This window comes from Castor canadensis, chromosome 11 (assembly GCF_047511655.1).
Source record: "Castor canadensis chromosome 11, mCasCan1.hap1v2, whole genome shotgun sequence".
Classification (NCBI taxonomy): Eukaryota; Metazoa; Chordata; class Mammalia; order Rodentia; family Castoridae; genus Castor; species Castor canadensis.
Genome location: NC_133396.1, coordinates 82,603,638 through 82,623,784, shown reverse-complemented (window position 1 = coordinate 82,623,784; position 20,147 = coordinate 82,603,638). Strand labels below are relative to the sequence as shown.

Below are 20,147 nucleotides of genomic sequence, written 5' to 3'. Positions count from 1 at the left end.
TGCAGGGATTTAACTCATAGAGCTGTCCCCAAAGCCCTGGCTACTGTTAAAGCCATGAGAAATCGAGTTTGTTTTGTCTCCCAAGAATACAAACTTTTCCCCTGCTCCCAACTGTGTCCCTCGATAGGATGGGCATGACTTATGACAAGCAACCCTGTCATTTAAACACTTACAAATCATCTACTGTATTCTAGATACTGTTCTGGGTGATTGGGGTTCCAGCAGTCCGTAAGATCTGGTCGCTGTCCTCAAGTAGATTCCAGTTCAGAGGATACTCAGAGATTGACACTGGGCCCTGATTGACTAAGAGCTACTTCCCTGTACTCCATCATCCACTGCTCTCCTGGGGTCTCGTCACTGCCTCCACTGCTCTCCTGGGGCTCCCACTTTCTCCTGCCTCTGAGTCTGGGATCCCCCTTTCCCTGACTGTGACCTGTGGGGATGGTCAGCTGACTCAGGAGGGATGCTTGTGACTGTTGCAGGAGGACTCCCAGGCTCTGTTGGCTCAGCAGACATTGCCACAGTCAATTCCACAGGCATCACCCTCTCCCTGACCTTGGAGGAGCCAGAGTCTAGACAGGAACTGCAGGGAGGCCTCCAGAGGACTGAGTTCAGTTCTGGAGGACACATGCCACCCAGGTAAGTGACAAGAGCAGGAGCCTGGACCACAGAGGTGTTCTGAGTGGGGAAAGATCCCCTACTAGCATGACTAGTCTCACTACTCCCAAATCCTTGGAGGGTTCCTAGACCATGCTTGGCACCCCAACACCCCTTTCCAGTTCCTTTTATCTGATGGACCTGGTTATCTATTCACTGAAGTCCCAGTGTCCCACTGAGCACAGCATCCCTCAGGGTACTCTTAGGGGTTACCTGTTGGGAGGACCTGCTTCTGATCCTAGGCTTGTGAACAGCCAGACATGAGTAAACTCTTTCCCTTCTCTGCTTCAGCTGGATTGGGGTATGAGGTTTTGCCCTGGGAACCTCCTTGGGCTGACTTCAAAGCTGTGGTAAGCCTGGTGTTCTGGCCAGTCACCAATGCCCAACACCATGCCCAGTCACCAATGCAACTCAAAGCCTCCTGTACCACCCAGCCAGCTCCCCATTTTCAGCTCTGTGTACTTGCCAGAATTCCATGTCTGTTCGGCCAGTCCCTCCTGGACATCCCCCAGGGGATCAACACAAGCTGCTTCTTCCATGTTCCCTTCCCAGCAAAGGCAGCCACCACTGCTCACCCATTGCTCAGGCCCCAGACTGGCTCCTTCCACTCCTTCCCACTCCAGTCCACTGGCAGGCCCTCTCCAGCACCCACATGCCCCCTTACCACCATTCCTTCTGGTGTTAGCTGTGTTGCTTTTTCACTGTACGTCTCCAGGAGCCCCCTTTACTCTCTGCCTTCACTCTTGTCCCCTACATGTCATAGTCAAGGGCATCTTTTAAAAGCCTTAATTAAGTGGTGTCATTCTCCTGCTTAAAACCCTGCAATGGTTTTCCCTCTCACATGGAATGGAACTTAAACCCCTTACTGTGGCTATGTAATCTGCTCGGTCTGGTCTGCCTGTCTGATTGTATCTTGTGCCTCTGTCACCCTCTCTTATTACCTGTGTCTAAGCACTACGGCCTGGCCAAGCCTCCTCCTGCCTTGGCCCAGGCACCAGCTGCTCCCTGCACCTGCAGTTCTCACCTCTAGGCTTGGCAGCCTGGCTCCTGCTTATCATTTGGCCATCAGTTTAAAGACCATCTTCTCAGAGAGACACCTTTCCTGGCCACTATTTTAAACAAATGCTGGGTCACTTGCTGCTGCCCTCCACATTCCAGCCACCAATGGTTTTTCGCCTGGTTTATTGGTGTGTTGTTGATAAGCTCCTGAGAGCAAGGACCTTGTTTGTCCTCTATACCATGTACTCAGGGATGGCACACAGCAGGTTCTTAGAAATACTGAATGAGTAAATGAATGGGTGAATCCATCACTGTGTTTTATGGCAGGCACTTGTCTGAGCTATTCTCCCTGGAAGCAAAGCACCCAGAAGAGTCCATGTGGCCCCCTTTCTGCAGCCTGGTTTCAGTTTCTCCCATGAGGCATTGGTGCCAGCCCATCTGAGGCCCATAGGACTGTTACCTCACTACTTATACTCTCCTAGCTCCACTTCATGTCCACCCTTATGTTACAGAGGATCACCAGTGGCCAGGGAAGGGCCCAGGCCACCCTCAGCTGCCCCTTCTGATGGGAACAAGAAAAGAAGCAGCAGTATTGCCTCCGCCCTGGGGCTTAAAAAGCTCTTTTCAGCCCTGGGCCACACTTCCCGGCTCAAGCTGGCCAAGGCCTGCAGCTACACAGAGGAGCAGCAACAGCCTGAGGCACCTGGCCCAGCTTCACACAGCAGCACCCCCAAAGTGAAGAGAGCCCCATCGCTACAGTTCCTGCATCTGGTGAGTCCTCAGGGCCCACCCAAGGGGTCGTGAAGCCTGTGGTGATACAGCCAGTGGAAGAAGGATGAGAGGAGAAAGGCAGTGCTGAGGGTTTCTCCCAGGGGCTCCAGGTAGAGAAGGGGAAGCTGCTGCTGGCATCCCCACTGCTGGCCAATGAGACTTGGGTTCCCAGGACACAGGGTCAGCAGGCAATACCCCTCAGTTCTGTTCTTCCACCTAACCCAGGCCTGGGCTCATCCTAGACTCCTCCCTCTTTGGGCACCTCAACTTTGCCATCTCTACCAAGTCCTGGAGAATTCATGTGTGATCATTCTAGAATCTGCTCCATGGCCACAGCAACTCTCTTAGTCCAGGCATAAGTCATTTCACACCTGGACTACCTCAAGCAACTCTTGACTGGCCTTCTTGCCATGGTCATTCTCCTTATGGCTACTATAATAGTCTTTCTGATATGCAGGGGGTTATTGTTTTGTTTTGTTTGGTGGTCTCGGGTTTTGAACTCAGGGCCTCGTGCTTGCTAGATAGGTGCTCTACCACTTGAGCCACTCCACCAGCCTGGTCTTTCTGATATGCAACTCTGGCCATACCACTCCTTTGCAGGACAAAAGTCCTTGGTTACTTGTCATGTTCAGGATAAAGTTGAGGCCACTTAACATTGCCAGAAGGTTCTATGGTCTGTCTGCTTTCATCTCCCATGGTTCTCTGTTGAACACTCTTGATCCCAGGGATGGCAGACCTCCTTGAAGTTCTGCACTCAGATCTCACTGTCTGACCTAATCTTCACTTGAGGATTTCTCCCACCTTCTCCACCTACTGACGTCTGCTCCTCCATCAACGCCCCCTTTAGAAGCCATGCCAGTCCTTCCTCAGGCTGAGTGAGGGCCTCTGCTCTGCACTTCCCTCCTTTGTGGAACTTGTCATATAGCATTTCCATTGACTTTTGGCTCTCTCCCCTCACTGGAGTGTGATCATTATCCTCCCAACACCTATTACAGTATTACACTTGATACAATGTGCACTCAGTATGAACTGAATAAATGAGTGAGTGAGCAGGGCAGCTTGCTACAGTTCTCCCTTCCTCTGTGCCAGTCTTAGCAAACCAACTACAGCACACCAAGTCACCCAGGCCTCTGGAAACTGTTTTGTTCCAGCGATTTTCAGGAGTGTGTCTCTTCTGTTCTCTTCCCACTCCCACTCCACACCCTGGGTAGAATGAGGTTGATGACCCTGGTCAGAAGCATCAGAGCCTTCATTTCTCAGGCTGAGGGCTGAATGAAAGTCCCTGGCTTGCTTTCACCAAGAGTAATATTTAGAACATGGTTGGTATTCAGTAAATCTCTGCCAGCCAAACCAGTAGAAGGTGGAGAAGCAGAAGTAGGGGGCAAGCTGGGAGAAAGGCAGTGCAGTGACCTTGTGCTCTCGAAAGCTACTGTCTCGTGGAATCAGATTTGTGCAGTGTCTAAGCTGTGACTCACAGATTTATTGCCACCCAAGCTTCTATTGCCATAAGCTCATCAATGGAAGTGACACTGTTAGTGTCACAGAAAGGTTTATGGGTAGTTTAAGCTGAGTGAGTAAAGATAGTAAGCAGCTAGGCCAAGAAAGGGTAGGAGGAAGTGCAGGGAGGGCAGTGCAGCAGAAAGAAATTCTCAAGAACTCAAAAATGGAAGAAATTTTCAAGAAAAAAAAAAAAGACCAAGGAATCTCTCTCACCCAGAAGTATTTATGACATGCCTCAGGGTGAGATACTTCCTGTTGGCATGTGGTGCTGCCACATGTTTGGTGAGGGGGGAGGCGGATGCTTCACTGGTTTGATTTTAATTTTGTTCATGAGTGGGCAGCTGGCAGCCCTCACACTAGACCACGCCAGCTGCTCCCACGTTCTCTCCTCTGTGGGCTGTGGCTCTCTTCCCGGGCTTTTGAGCCTGTGTCTGGAACCCCATTCTTCTTCCCCAAGAGACTCCTACCTGTCCTCCAGGTCTGAGTTCAATGAGGCTTCTCTCAGGAGGCCTTCTTGCGTTTGAAGTGGTCAAGCCCTGCTCTTAAGGCTTCTTGATAATATGCCTGCCTTCTTTAGAGCACTTCTTCATCCATTTGGGCTGCTGTAACAAAATACCATAGAACAGGTCACTAATACACAACAGAAATGTCTTTCCCACAGTTCTGGAAGCTGGGACTCCAAGGCCAAGGTGCCAGCATAGTTGGTGTCTGGTGAGGGTCCGCCTTCTCACAGACCTAACCTCACCAAGAAGAACGGGCAGGAATCTCTGCGGGAGGTGGGGGCTTCTTTCAGAAGACCAAATGAGGCTCTGCCTTCCTGACCTAATTACCTCCCAAAGGCTCCATCTCCTTAGAGATTAAGTTTTAACATGTGCATTTGGGAGAGGGAGGACACAAATATTCAGACCATAGCAGCATGGATTCCAAGTGTAATAAATAAGGTGTGTAATATTTGTTCTCTCTGCTTCGGTCTCTACACCCCCAGTCTCACCTTCAGAATCGCCCCCTATCGATTGGGTCATTCTTGAGACCACAGAACTGTCTTTGTCCCTCAGTAGCTGCTTAGCAGGGCATTTAGGTCCTTCAGGTCTGGCCCGTGTCTTAGGCCCATCTCCCACACTCTGCAGTCTGGCCACTCAGGCCACATGTATGTTCCAGAACATACCATTCTGTCTTTCATCTCTCCATGTCTTCACACATGCTATTTTTCTTTTGCCTGGAACACATGTACCTCTCTTTTCACCTGGACAGCATTTGCTTCCAGCTTCACCCAAGCGCCAACTCCTCCAGGGTCCCCAGACTGCCTGGCCAAAGTCTCTCTCTGCTTCCCACAGTCACCCTCGCTGTCAGTCCAGCACTTACTACGACTCATCAACTTACTTGGCTCATTCCCACCCTAGCGTTTTGTGAACACCTCAAGGAATTTTCTACTTACCTTGCTTTTTATGCATGATGCTTTGAGGTGCATACTCAGATAAAAAGTTTTGAGCAAAAGTGAGCAAAGTGTACTAAAATTATATTTATTATTCTATGATTAGTTTGCTTATACTTCTTAATCAATGAAAAAGTTGATTTTCTTTTTTGAGACAGGGTCTTGCCTTATAGCTTGAACTCATGATCTCAGTCTCCTGAGTCCTGGCTAGATTTTCTAAATCAATGAGATAAGTTGTATTATAATGCTAAATTGTTACTTCAACTGAAGAAAAGAACCTGACACTTCGGATGACCTGTGTAGTTCCATCTCCTGACAAGTGTTAGAGACTCTTGCTGTGGATTTGGATGTGGTGACCAAAGCCTACATTACCACTTCTCTCGAAGAGCCTTCTGGTTCATGATTGAGGCAAGTCCTCTGTCAACATCTTCCCAGGTGACTTTTCTTACCTGCAATACTGTGGCTTTCCCACCAGGTGTCATCCTCCCACCAACATCGGAAAGCTGCCTCCTTTCAGAACCTCCATGCTCTGCTGAGCGGCAAAGGGGACAGGTCCAGCCTCTACCTCGTAGAGGAGCCAGGGAACCCCAGTGCACCTGGCAGGTAAGTACAGGCACAAATGGTAGGACGGATAAACTCAGAGTGGCCAGAGGAGATTAAAACTCCTTTCACCTCAGCATCCTGGCCCTGTCTGTGCAGGGAAAGGTAGTACAGGAGCCTCAGAGTGTCCGTCTCTCAGTGCCTTGTTCTGTGCAGGTGAGCACCCATATGTGGGGTGCCATATGAGTAAAGCTGGCACGTGTGATACTCCCCCCACACTTTTCTGTCTGATGACATGTTAAAAATTAATGTTCAGAGAGTTTCCTCAGCCCGGCTAAAGATCTGATTAAGCACCCAGAAACAAGGACTCCCCAAAGAGACCCTTGACCCATGACCTCTCTGCAGAGGCCCTCTTGACTAGCTGCTCTTACCCAAGTCCATCTGCTCTGTGGATGGACTTCAAGAGGTCAGTTAACTCCTGAATATGTTACAAGAAATTACAGCTTTCCTAAAACTCCCAAGGTCTCTACCTAAAAACGTAGAAACCATTGCTCTTGGTGATGGGGGAGGAGGGCTTACCAGTTTTGTAGCAGATCTGGAGGAGCCTGGGGCAGATGTGGGACCCCTCCCATCTCCACCTCCCTCAGGATGTTTGTTTTGCTAGTTGGGCGTCAGAGGAATCCCAACCTCCATGTCATATTCTTTAGTCTGAGAGGCATCTGTCATCTCAAAGCCAGGGAAAAGCTGGCCCCAGTGCCCAAATCTCTTGACCTCACTGTGTCTCTGGTCCCCTTGCAGGCCAGCCAAGGCCCCTCCCCGGCGTGCCCTCAGTGTGGAGGATGTGGGTGTCCCCAGCCTGGCTCGCACGGTGGGCCGTGTGCAGAAGGTGTTCCCAGATGGCACGAGCCAGTTGCAGCTGCAGCGCCCCCCAGAGGGCACTTTTGGCTTCTGTGTGGCTTACGGGAATGGGCGCAGGGACTCAGGTATGCCCTCCCCTTCCTCAGCAAACTCCGGCAATGCCTCTGGGCTGAAGTCTGTTCGTTCTGGTCATTGGCTGAGTGGAAGGACTGCCTTCTCTTCTTATCCTCCTCTGGGAGCACTTCCTAGGTCTCAGGTCCCCAGGAGCCCACACCTGCAGTGACTTTTTGCTCCAGCAACTGCAGTTCTGGTGGTGTGGGATGCTGGGGGGATAGGACTGGCAGGTTGACTCCAATGTCTCCCCTTGCTGCCTGATGACATGTTGAATTCAGAATCTTGAAGGCCATCTTTTCTAAGGAGAGGCAGAGGGAAATTGTCTGTGCTTGCCAGGTCTCAGCTATCCCTTTTGATGTGGTCGATGTGTTGCAATGACTCCTTCCTCCAGCTGCAGGTCTGTCTGGGCATGTGGAGTATGCCTGCCTGTCTGTGCAGCCTGGGCCACGGCCCTCCCTCAACCGGTTCCTGAGGTTGTGTTCAGTTGGATCCTGGCTCCAGGCCCCAGGCTGGGTTGCCTGCTGTGTCTTGATTCAGCACTGGCAGGGCAGTGAGGAGCTCTTGACCTCATTTGGCACTCCTGCCAGTTCTCAGTCCTGCCCTGTCTATGAGTCCTTTAGTCAAGGTCTGTGGTCTTGAATGCATACAAGGACAAGGGACCCTAAAGATATTCCCTGGATAAGAGTGCACAGGGAAGGAAGACCAGTGGGTATGCTGGGGGAGGGAAGGAGAGCAGAGGGAGGGAGAGGAGTCACAGGAAGACTCACTCAGAAGCCTGTGTGGCCAGGCTCTATGGAGAAGAGCTTAGTCCTGTGCCTTCTCTCTGAGGCCAAGGTTGTTGTTTAGCCTGGAAAAATCCTGCCTGCTGTCATGTTTGCTGAACACAGCATGAATCCTCAAGTCTGTCCCACTTTTCACTGTTTCGGCAAACGTATATTGAGCATCTACTAAGTGCTGTAGATATTGGGGGTTACAGCAGTACACGGATAAGAGCATGCCTTCCCCTGAGCATGCTAGGCTAGCCTTACGACGTGTTAACCTTATATATTATCTATTATATATGTGAGATAGTGAAAGGAAAAGTACTAAAAAACAAACGCAAATAAAGCAAGCATGACGGATAATATAGACAAGCTTTTTTGAGCTGACACTTGAGCAGAGATGGAGGCGTAGTATGTGTGATGCGGGAAGTGTTCCAAGCAGAGGGAATAGCAAGGGCAAAGGCCCTGGGAGGGAAATGAGCTTGGCTCACTGGAGGAACTACATGGAGGTCGGGCAGGGAGCCAAGCTCAGAAAGGTGGTGGGCTGTGTTGTTCTCAGGGGTTTGGTGTTCTCACTGAGTGATTCGGGAAGGCTTACAGCAGAGGAGTGACACTCTTCTCATTTACACTTAAACAAAGCTGCTGTGCTGAGAATACACAGGGGGATAAAGGTGGAACCAGGGAGAACAGTTCTAAAGCTATTTCCATAGTCCAGGAGAGATGACGGTGGCCTGAACAGGGAAGGGGGTGGATTATGCCTGATCTGCAGGTAGCTTTGACTGAGCTTACCAATGGGCTGGAGATGAGTGTGAGAGGGAGGCAGTTCTCCCTGGTCTTGTCAGTGCTCACAGGGAGGTGATGTTTGTGAACACAGGCTGAGCATCGCTTCTGCCTCTTCCTGTAGCCTCCTCTCTGCAGGTAAGGTCAGCCTGGCCCTTGGAGACAGGGCCTCTGGAGTCAGACAGGAAGAGACAGCAGTGTGTCTCTGCTGGCTGGATGACCTTGAGCAGGGGACTTACCCACTCTGAGCCTCAGTTCTCTTGTCTGTGGAATGGGCATAATAATACCAACCTGGAAGTCAGAGGAGTGTTTGATAAGGATCAGAGGATGATGCCCCAAGCTTTTCTTCTCTAATCAGAAAGACATACATTCATCTGTGGACCACTTCCCTCTAAATCCCTTTGGGCCCCTTTGTAGGCTGTGGAGCCCTCCCACCTGTCATGGATCTCTGATGAGCAGGGTCTCTAATGACCAAAGGCTCCTTGGGCTCTGTCCTAGCTCTGCTCCCCCTGCCCAGGTGGAGCCCTGCTCCTGCTACTGCAGCTGGCTGCTGGATGTCACTCAGAGCTCCCCACACACACACAGAGCATGGCAGGTGTTGGAATTCCTTACCACAGGCCCTCTTCCAACAGCCAAGGGTCACTTCTGGGCCTCAGATGGGCTGGTCTAGGACTGGGCTGGCCCCTTGCTAAAACATCAGGATCTGGGTACCTGTCGGGCTTGTCAGCTCTCACATCTAGTGAGAACAGCAGACTTTTCTTTCTGCTTGGCTTACCCAGAGATTGCACACACTTAACAAAGGCCATCTCCAGCAGACAATAAACGCCTACAAGAGCAGTCCCACTGTCATACTTTGGTCATGACTTTCAGCTGGGAAACCTACCCAAGTCTCCCCAAAATGGCTGGAGTGATGTCAGTGTCTGGTTTGGCTCAGCTGCATTCTTTTGGGTTTTATCATCACTCCCACCTGCCTTTTCTGCTGCACAGCAGACTCCAGGGGCCCTCACTGCCTTCTCCCTATGCTACCAGCATGTAGGCTAGGGAGACAGGCTGCTGGAACATGAGAGTGAGGAGGAAAAGATAAGGCAAGGGCCTAAGCGAAGGAGCTTCATGCAGCCAGGGAGGCAGACAGGCTTGGTCAGGGGAAGACAGTCTTGCTGAGAAGACTCAGCTTGGCCACAGAGGAAAGGCAGTTCTACTCCTTAGACTGGGGCACACACAGCCAGATTTGCCAAATAGCTACAAACCTTCAGGCACCTCAGCAAAGGAGGACTCTAAGTCCAGAGCAGGGCTCAGAAAAGCCTGGCTTCTGTCAGGACCACAGGCTGAGCTGAATGGGGCTGCTCAAGGCCAGGTGGGCCAGAATAGGACTGCTCACCAATCCAAGATGCTAGTAGTGCTTCCTAGCCAGAGATGGAGGCACCAGAGCAGAAGCCTTTCCAGACCTGGTAAGCACCTGATTTAGGAAAAGGAAGTGGAGACAGTAATGTGTGGACAGCTGCTTCAGCCTTCTCAGCCAGCCGGGCCTGAGCTGGGTGGCAGGGAGGGAAACAAGGCTGTGCCAAGCTGTTCCTGAGAATTCCAGTCACGGTCGCCACATGAAGGTCATCCACAAAGGTCCCCCCACTCCCACCCCCACCCGCTGTGGTCCTCCACAAGTGCTCTGTGTTTTCAGACCGCGTGTTCACTCAGCAGTGGCAGCAGGGCTCCACTAGCCCAGGAAGCGCCTGCACCTCCTTTACTGTCTTGGGGAGCAGCTGATTCCTCAGCTGGATGGGCCTGTGCTGCATGGCCAGCAGAGGCCAGGGGAAGCTAGCCCTGAGCTCCAGAACCTGCCATGCAATGCGGGCTCCCTGAGAGCCAGCTGAGGGAAAGACACAGAGAAATGCCCCCACCTCCCACCCAAGGACGCTCAGCACCTTCTAGACCCAGGAAATGATCTACTGGCCAGGCAGGGTCTCTTTGGGGAGGTGAGAGACATAGGGATGTGTTTAAAAAAAAAAAAAAAGGAGAGTGAGAGATAGGTGGCTGGAATTTTTTTATTTTTCCTGGATTTTGGCCCAGATGCTTCCAGTCCCACGTGAGGAACCAGATGTGGCTAAGATTGAGGCAGGGCCAGTCCTGCACAATATTGGGATGCAAATGATTTGGCCTCAACCACTTCTACTACTGCAATGTTCCCCCCCACACACTCTGGCCTTTTTGCTGGGCCTGGGCCACTTGGAGCAGCACCTGGATGTATTTATGAGTCTTGCCTTGTATGGTGCCAGGCACCTAGCAGGCATTCTGCTTCATTTAAAAAACAAAACATTTTTCTCTCTATGCTAAAAAAAAACCTCATCTCAGAAGGAGACGTGATTGGCTTATTGACACTAGGGTGTAGATGAATAACATCTTTAAGCATTATTTGTACTGGGGCATTTCCTTTTTAAAAGAAGACACAGAAATGAGGTTATGCCATGGAGGAGGCACCATGTCACTATCTAAAGCCAATTGTGAGGTGCAGTGAGAAGTTGTATGTGTGGCCATGCTCTGAGTGTACCTGTGCTCCCCTTTCCACAGTCACCCACCAGCAGCTTGAGGAGTGGCAGGCTCTGACATAGCTCTCATGCTGCCTTCTCCTCCTTCCCTTTGCAGGGCTCTACGTGCAAGAGATGGCTGACCTGGACACTGCCAAGCTGTACTCAGGGCTGCTTGGGGTGGGGGACGAGATCCTTGAGGTGAATGGGACCAAGGTGGCTGGGCTGGGCTTGGTTCACATCCAAGACCTCCTGGCCCACTCAGAGAGCTTGTCAATCCGTGTCCTGAGGCAGAGGCCTGTCCCTCAGTGACCCAGAGAGGTGCTCCCCTTATTGACCACCTGGGGTGTGGTTGGGAAAGCACTGCTTGGAGCTGTTTTGTGGATCAAAAACCCAGCTTAGGGTGGCATCCAGCCCCTTGGGCTGTGGCAGGCCTGCTGAGATAGACCACCTTAGGGAGAAGCAAGGTGCCTATGTGTATATTTCATTAAGGCCGTTAATTTAAGTAGAACTGGGGGAAAAAAAATACTATTGGTCTCATCCATAACCTGGGTGGTGGCAACATGGATTTGCCCCTTTGTCGGCTGGGGGGAGGAGAAAAATTCATACCTTCTGAAAAGACTCTCCAGCCTCCAACTCTCTAGAACCAGACACTGGCCACATTGGTCCCTTTCAGCCACATCTCCCCTCCCTCCCATATGCCACCTTTGCTCCTAATCCAGAAAGGGACAGTGTGCTGGAATCACACAGCCTTACAGCCAGGGAGCAAATATTCCAAACCAAACATTAATCAGAACATGTGATTCAGTAGAGTTGTATGACTCTTCTGGGAGTGAGAACATCTGAGTGCACCTTCCTCCCCTTTCCACAGTCACCCACCAGCAGCTTGAGGAGTGGCAGGCTCTGACATAGGTCTCATGCTGCCTTCTCCTCCTTCTGATTATTAGAATTTTAATAATCAGATTAAATATTATTAAGAATTTCTAGGAAATTTTATGATATGTAAAGTTGAAAGGAAAAAAAAAAGAAACCACAGCCAACTTCAGGGAAGTGCAGCTGAGGTAGACAGGATCCAGCCGGTGGGAGGCCAGCCTAACTCAGCCCTCTGCCTCTGCCCCATGGAGGCTGGAGCTGCCACAGCCTGGCCTGGAGGGCCTCATCTTTGTTCTCCTGTCCAGCATGGAGACAGGGCTGCAGCTGGTGTCTGGCTGTCACCCAGCTGCAGATTCCTATCCAGACCTCCCTAGTGGCAGCTGTGGGTGGGCGGGCAGGCAGCAGGGAGGCCACAGAGAGAAGGGATGGCCATCCTGCCTGGGTACTTCCTGCTCTGGGCTTGGGCACTCCCCAGAGGGTTGGAACTCTCTTACAAGTGCATGGCTATGTGTCAGTCTTAAATTATTAAAATGTAAGGTTGAAGCGTCTCTTACTCCGAGTTGCTGAAGTCTGTGCTCACTTGACCTTCACTAGCCCTTCACTAGCCCTCAGAGGACCAGGACGGGGCAAGGGTTGAGAGCGGACAGGTGGGGGCACAGGGCATGCCAGAGGAGAAGGCTGAGGAAAGGTAATGGGGAAATCCAGCCTGTGGGGTATGGGGGGTGTGTGGTTCTTCTAGTCTTCACAGCAGGAGCATTAAAACCCCTCTGCTATTGGCCGAGAGGCTGGGGTGAGAGTGAGGGGTCTGTAGGAGGGGGATGAGGTGGGTTGCCTTGGGCAGGTGGGCAGAGGAGTTGGAGAAACAATGCTTGGGGCTTCAGGCTGCAAAGTAAACACTGGGACACCTCAGAGACAAGTCTAGGCACCCCCCCCACCAATGTGTAGAAACAGCCCCATGGCAGAAAACTAGAAGCATAGGGGAAATCGTGGCAGCTCCTGCACCCTAGTTCCTAGCTAGCCTTGAGGGCATGAAACTGTAGAGATTTCACCTTGAGAAAAGCTTCAAGGGCAAAAAGCACCTTCTGTTTTCTCTGTAAGGCAAGGGCTACTTGCCTCCTGCTGGGAAGAAGTGAAGTAGGGGGCTGAGGCTGGGCAAGGGCAAGAAAAGGCCTCAGAAGCAGGAGCTTCTGTAGCTATGGCCTGCCAGGTGCTGGTCAGGCCCTTAACATACCTTGTGTAGTCCTTCCATGTATATCCTGCTTACTGTCTTCATTTTACAGAGATGGGGAACCAGGTTCAGTGACAATGACAGGACACTCCAACTCCTGTGACTCAGGGTCTGTTCATCCCACTGAAGCATCCTGCACCTACGTTCAGGAAGAGGGAAGGGCACCCAGGGCAGTGGAGACTCCCCAGACTCTGGCCAGGGATCTGAGGCACCTTTGTTGGCCTCTGGTCCCCCCCCAGTGGAAGGCGGTGCTGGGGGCCCTGGCTTCTGTGCAGGGGCTGCAGTTTCTCCAGCCGCATGTCTCACCTCTACTACCTATTCTGTCTGGGGAAACTGCTGACCTAGAAGGCCTAGCCCATCAGAACCTACTGCTTCTTATACCGGACCACATACAGGACCTCAAAACCTTCCCAGAACTTGGTTTATTACCAAGAACCAGGTCCTGTGCAGGCAGGAGGGTGCTCAACACACACAGTTTAGGTGTGGGGAGCCTGGGGGAGGCTTTGGTGATTACAGGAGGAAGTGGGGGCGCCTAGCAGGACTTGGTGAAGTAAGTGGGAAGTGACAAGGACTGAGGCACAGAAAATAAACAGCATGTGCATAGGTGTAGGTTTCGCCTGTAAAACCTATGACTTTCCTGCCACTCACAGAAGGCACCTGACATTGGGTCCACATGCAACAGAAACAGGCATCAACTCTGGCTTTCGGACATGTCAATCTCTGGGATGGGTGGGGGTAATTTCAGAGGTCACCAGATGAAGCGTGGCCGAGTAGCTCAGATGCTGCTTTCTACCTCTCTCCTTAGGGATACCTCTCCTCGATTGCTGGCGGGAGGTGACAGCGTGTCCCTTGGACCCAGGCACCCCAGGCTCTGTGTTTCCTGGAAAGGGAGGGTGAGGTCCGGCGCGGGCGCTGGAACCAGGAGGTGACCGCACAGGCCGTAGTCTTGTCCCACCCTAGGCAAATTTGCTGCAAAGCTCATGCAGCTTACAAGTCTGAACCGCAGGATGGGGTGCATGCCGGGTGAGGGTGGGATGCCCTTGCCGGCCCGCACAGGGCACAAGGCCTGGTTGGTCCTCTTGGCAGGGTCCGGCTGCAGGCAGGAGGTCCGGCTGCGGGCAGGAGGTTCGCCCGCCACCCTGTGGGTGCCTCCGCGCGAACGGACGGGTGGGAGAGGGGCGCCGGGCACATCGCACTGCCTCGGGGGTCCCAAGGCCACTTCCCCGAGGCGGGATCTGGTCACAGGCTGGTTAGAAAGTCAGGAGACCCGGAGCCTGAGGTCGGACCGAGGTTGCAGGCCACCCGCCCCCGCACACACAAGCGCACGCAGCCCCGCGTAGAGGCTGGGATGAAGACCACATTCATTTTGCCCAGGAGGAACGCGGTTTGGGGCGAGGGAGGGGCAGGGCTGCAGGACATGTTGGCGGTGCCTTGCGGCAAGGTATGGGAGGCGGTGCACCGGAGGACGTGCTACAGCTGACCCAGGGTCATGAAGATTAATGGGGCATATTCTGGGGCCCGCGCGCTCAATGCATGCAATGTCCCCAGATCTCAGGCAACATGGGGAGCATGGGGAACCGCGGGCACGGCCAAATTTTGAAAACCAAAGTTAACCTGACAATTCGTGACATGCAGTCGCTTTGCTGCCCTTGCGCTGTTCACCTGCTCTGCGCATACTCCTTGTTATCCTTGGGGACGCAATCCTGAATCTCTGAGGGGCACTACTCTACTAATGACCTGTTTGCATGTGCTGAGTCTGAGGCGCAAACGTTAAATCACTTAACCAAGGTCACAACAGCAAGCAATGTTAGAGACAGGATTCAAACCGAGTCTGCAACTCCCAGCCTGCGTCCTCCCACTTTCCTGGGCCCCTCTGCACCTGGCTTACCCGGGGGCCTCAGGTGGCTACCTGACCATCACCAAGCAATGGGGTCAGGGGGCCATTTTTATCTTCTGGAAGTGAGGTCCAAGTTCCCAACTAATGGCACGGCAGACTGCTTTACATGGCAGTGTTTCCAACCCACTTGTGGGTTGTAAAAACAGTGTTGTGAGTTGAGACTAAGCATTTGAAAGAGGGGAGGAGTGCAACTGAGTGACTTCATAAGCATAGGTTCTCAGTCACCTTAGATTGAGCTGGTGGGGGCTGATGAAACCTGGGCCTAGTCCCTTAGGAAAGACATCCTTGATCCTAAGATCCCAATCACCAAGAAGCCTGAGAACCCAGAAGAGGGTGCAATGACATGACTGTGGACCTCCTGTCCCTCCGAACCGGTCCCAGGGCAGAGGGATTCCCATATAGGTATTTTGGGCAGATGCTTTGGTTGTTAGCTGCCCATCTCCCAGACCCCAACTCCAGGCATTCATTCACCCACTCATTCCCTATGCTTATCCATGGGTCTTTGCCTTTCCCCTTGTCCACTGCATACCCACCCCCTGCCTAGCAGCCTTTGCAAGGATTGGAGGTGCCTGTCTTAGGGAACAGCCCATGATTGGAGGTGCCTGTCTTAGGGAGCATCCCATGACATCTGCATGCTGATTTTGGCCCCTCCCCTGAGCTCCCACAGAATCTTGTACCAACAGCCCTGTCAAGACCCTTCACATGGAATTGCTTGTTTATCCTCCATCAAATTTACCTGGCAACAACTGCACCATTCTAGTGCATCTGCCCAACCCATTTCCCACCCCCAAACCCCAGGCTAATTCTGGAGTGATTCAAAAGGCCCTGCTGTCACAAAATCCTCTCCCTGCTTTCCTCCCTCCCCACCATCTTCTGTGAAGTTTCTTTTTCCTATGAAGCCAGAGCACCTGCTTAGAAATGGCAACAACCTTCCTTGGCAAGTAGCTCTGCCCAGCTCTCTCAGTCTGTGCATTTGGACAGGTCGAAGTGCTGGGCCCCGAGGAAGGGAGCTGCTGAGACTGGCTCAGACACTGTGCCCATGGAGCCAGGGTTTAACAGCTGCCCTGCCAGTCCTGGAGAGTAGCTGGGGCTTTCCTGTGGATGCTTGGCTGCCCACTGGGCCTGCCTTTGTCTTCTCCTTCTGCAGTCTGGGCTCAGGCCCCTAGTCACAGTGTGGAGCTGCCCTTAGGACTATGGCCAGGTGCCAAGCACTGGGGAGAGGCCGGCTCTGTCCTTGGGGGTACCCCAAAACAGAGACAGCTATACCTTTGTCATCTTGAGCACCTCAGAGTTTTTCTGAGTTCACAGGATACAGGGTTTACTTTTAGCCAAATAAAAGCTCCAAAACATCTTACCAGTGAAGCTGACCTGTCTGATATCCTGGACTAGATTTCTTGATTCTACAATGGGTTTGAGACATGGCCAGGTCCAAGGCCAACTGCTGTCCATACTTTCTCTTAGGCACTTTTAGCTCAATGCTGTAACCCACCACTAACTTGCACAGCTATTTTGATGCCTCTTTCCTCTCTTCAGCTTTGTGCTGTTTTTCAGGTTAAAGGAACACTTCAGTGAAACATCTGTTTGCCAACACTGAAACTGGAAGGACATCCTTTTTTCTCTTAAAGGTGGCCTTGTATAGTCAAGTTAGACATGGGTTCCAATTCTGATTCTCCCCCTTTATTAGTTGTGTCTTTGGGCAAATTTCTTTTTTGTGGGGGGTAGGGCAGTACTTGTGTATGAACTCAGGGCCTCACGCTTGCTAGGCTGGTGCTCTACTGGCGTGGCAGATTTCTTAATGCTTCATGCTTTATTTTTTAGGCATAAAAGGGATCTAAGCAGTATTTCCCACATGGGTGTTGAGAATTAAGATGAAAACTATTTTACTTCCTACAGCCTTTGTTTAAGACCTGCCAGAACATTAAGTTTTCATAAAATACTTGCTAGAAGAATATGCTATTTAGATGCAAACTTTGGGAAACTAAAAGAACTCTTCCCATAGGTTAGCACTTCAATACGGGAACAAAGGAAGATTCTCTTTTGTTCTCTCTGTTCCCCTACACTCCTTATCCCAAGGGAAACCCTGTTCTGTGAACTATTTTGTATATTATTTTATTGTAAGTTTGCACTTTTAAGAATTCATGTAGCTGGCAAGGGTGTGGTAGCTCATGCCTATAATTCCAGCTAAGTGGGAGGTTGGACCCAGGGGAAAAATGTGCCAGACACTATCTAAAAAATAACTTAAGAGCTAAAACTCTGGGAGTGTGGCTCAAGTGGCAGAATGACTGTCTAGGAAGCATGAAGCCCTGAGTTTAAAACCCCAGTACTGCCAAATGAATAAATAATTCATGTAGATTGCAGAGAGAAAGCACAATATTCATAATTCTGATATTCTAGCACCTGTCAACTTTCCCTTCTCCAGGCAGATACATGTCACTGTAGGGGTGGAATAAGAGAGTGATCTGTGCTTAAGTGTGAAAAAAAGGAAAGAAAGAAACAAACACCAATGACAAAATACCCACAACAAAGTTCCTGGTCTCTCCATGTCTGTTTAATACTGAACAGAATGCTTTTATACAGTTGTAACATGATTTCAAGAGCAGAAGTAAGAAACATTACTGATAGACTTCAGGGTGTAAAAATATCACTTTTGAGGATGGCTAGTTGAGGGTGCTTTGTTTACACAAGTATTTTTTTTTTTAATTCTCAAGTTTATGGTGTCATCAAATATTAGGATTACAAGCAAAGCCTTAAATGCCATTTTACCTTGCAGGGATGTTTTCCTGTAGCTTTGCAGCAGTGGTTCTCAAACTTCAACGTTCATCAGAACCCCAGTGGATTTGCTAAGACAGAGCTGGCCTCACCCCGCCCCCCACCCCTTGCCAATTTGGTAGGTCTAGGGAGGGGCCAGAAAAGATGCATTTCTAACAAGTTCCTAGGAAATGCTGTGGCTACCACTAGTCTCACACTACCCCTGGAGAGTCACATGTAAAGGAAACAGAAGTCAACCTGTGGTCAAGGGCAAAGGTAAACTTGTGGCCCCAAGGGTCAGGCTGATTCTCACCATGTGGAGGGGAAGTGCCACTGGAAACTACCCAAGTTTTACAGTTCTAATCCCGACCCTCACCAAAGTGCACCTCCCAGTTATTTAAAATTAAAATGCAATGAAGTTATTTATCCTGGGAAAAATATAGAACAGTTTATCCCTGCTGAGTTTTGCCATGTGTTATATATCCTGTTTCTAAATTATACTAATTTCTGATTGTAGAGAAGCCAGGGTTCCACTCAAAAACTGAAGTCATTGTCCTTTACAGCATGGCTCTTTTGCCCTTCCTGAGATGACTTCTAGGTCACCTCTTGTGCCTCTTTGTGAAGAGCTGAGCCCAGTGTGGGCCAGTTATGAAGTAATTACAGAAGCTTAAGAACACTTTCAGGGGCTGCAGTATAGCTCAGAGATAAGAGTGTGTGCTTTAGTACAACCACTCTGGAAAAAAATTTGGAGGCTACTTAAAAAGCTAAACATTGATCTACAATTTGATCCAGCAATACCACTCTTGGGGATATACCCAAAAGACTGTGACAAAGGTTACTCCAGAGGCACCTGCACACCCTTGTTTATTGTAGCACTATTCACAATAGTCGTTATGGAAACAGCCAAGATGCCCCACCACTGACGAATGGATTAAGAAAATGTGGTATCTATACACAATGGAATTTTATGCAGCCATGAAAAAGAACGAAATGTTATCATTCACTGGTAAATGGATGGAATTGGAGAACATCATTCTGAGTGAGGTTAGCCTGGCTCAAAAAACCAAAAATCGTATGTTCTCTCTCATGTGGACATTAGATCAAGGGCAAACACAACAAGGGGACTGGACTTTGAGCACATGATAAAAGCTAGAGCACACAAGGGAGGGGTGAGGATAGGTAAGACACCTAAAAAATTAGCTAGCATTTGTTGCCCTCAACGCAGAGAAACTAAAGCAGATACCTTAAAAGCAACTGAGGCCAATAGAAGAAGGGGACCAGGAACTAGAGAAAAGGTTAGATCAAAAAGAATTAACCTAGAAGGTAACACACATACACAGGAAATTAATGTGAGTCAACTCCCTGTATAGCTATCCTTATCTCAACCAGCAAAAACCCTTGTTCCTTCCTATTATTGCTTATACTTTCTCTTCAACAAAATTAGAGATAAGGGCAAAATAGTTTCTTCTGGGTATCGAGGGGGTGAGGGGGAAAGGGAGGGGGCAGAGTGGGTGGTAAGGGAGGGGGAAGGGGCAGGGGGGAGAAATGACCCAAACCTTGTATGCACATATGAATAATAAAACAATAAAAAAAAAAGAGTGTGTGCTTAGCATGATGCTCTGGGTTCAACCCCAGAACTGCAAAAAAGAAAAAAGAAAGGTAGTCCTATAATCTTGTCAGTGGGACCCCTGGCTGTCCTCTCCTCACCCCACCAGATGGCAGGGTATATACATTCTTCCAAGGACAAACCTCAGCTGCAGGGTGACACTTGCTGTTCATGAGTAGGGTGTCAGTTGAATTTACTTTCTGCTGAGCTGGAAAGAACAGCTCTGACCTTGGTCCTACCCCAGGACTGAAGAAAATCTTAGCTGGAAACAGTTACTGGGCTGCCACCAGAACTTTGGTCAGCAAACAGTGAAGCTGAGTGACCTTAATTCTACTATCCCACTAAAACCCAAGGTTTGATAACTCATAACCTTCCTTAAAAACTGGTAAAATATACTTTCTCATGAAGGTCTGGCTGCCCTGGGCTGGCAGAGTGGCTGAAATGATACAGCTCCTGCCTAACAAGCATGAGACCCTGAGTTCAAATCAAACCCTAGTACCAGAAAAAGAAAAACAAAATAAAACCGTTGAAAAGGTTTGGCTGAAATTGGCAAACCAGATACCTGCAATGTTCTCATGAAACCCACACAGCAGGGCAGGCACAGTTAGCATCTACACAGCCATAGGAAGGACATCTGTGGACAAAGGTCACATCAGAAGGAAAACAGCACCAACATGTTAAGTTCATAGCAGAGGGAAACCAAATTCTTTTCTTTTTCAGCCCTCCCCAGACAGCAGAGTTAGAAAAGAGACTATAATACATAAAGAACTTCCAAGTGTATCTAGCTAGCAACAGCCTCACAAAGGTACCATGTAATTCTCAGAGCCTCAGTGTTAAGCCAAAAGGCAAGAAGCATCACAAAGC

At 50.3% G+C, this 20,147-nt stretch overlaps 1 protein-coding gene across 3 annotated transcripts in view; it reads left to right on the top strand.

Moving 5' to 3' along the window:
* The window catches only part of Kiaa1614 (KIAA1614 ortholog), a 53,488-nt gene that overhangs the window by 22,413 nt on the left and 10,928 nt on the right, over positions 1-20,147 (top strand). For 2 of the 3 annotated variants that reach the window (XM_020165075.2, XM_074047310.1), the window contains exons 6-10: positions 483-639; positions 2,169-2,427; positions 5,835-5,962; positions 6,698-6,882; positions 11,050-17,825. In XM_020165075.2, coding sequence (XP_020020664.2) covers positions 483-639; positions 2,169-2,427; positions 5,835-5,962; positions 6,698-6,882; positions 11,050-11,243 — 923 coding nt within the window. In that variant the 3' untranslated portion in view covers positions 11,244-17,825. Of the gene's footprint in view, positions 1-482; positions 640-2,168; positions 2,428-5,834; positions 5,963-6,697; positions 6,883-11,049; positions 17,826-20,147 lie in introns of those variants that run through there. The other variant, XM_074047309.1, reaches the window with a different exon arrangement.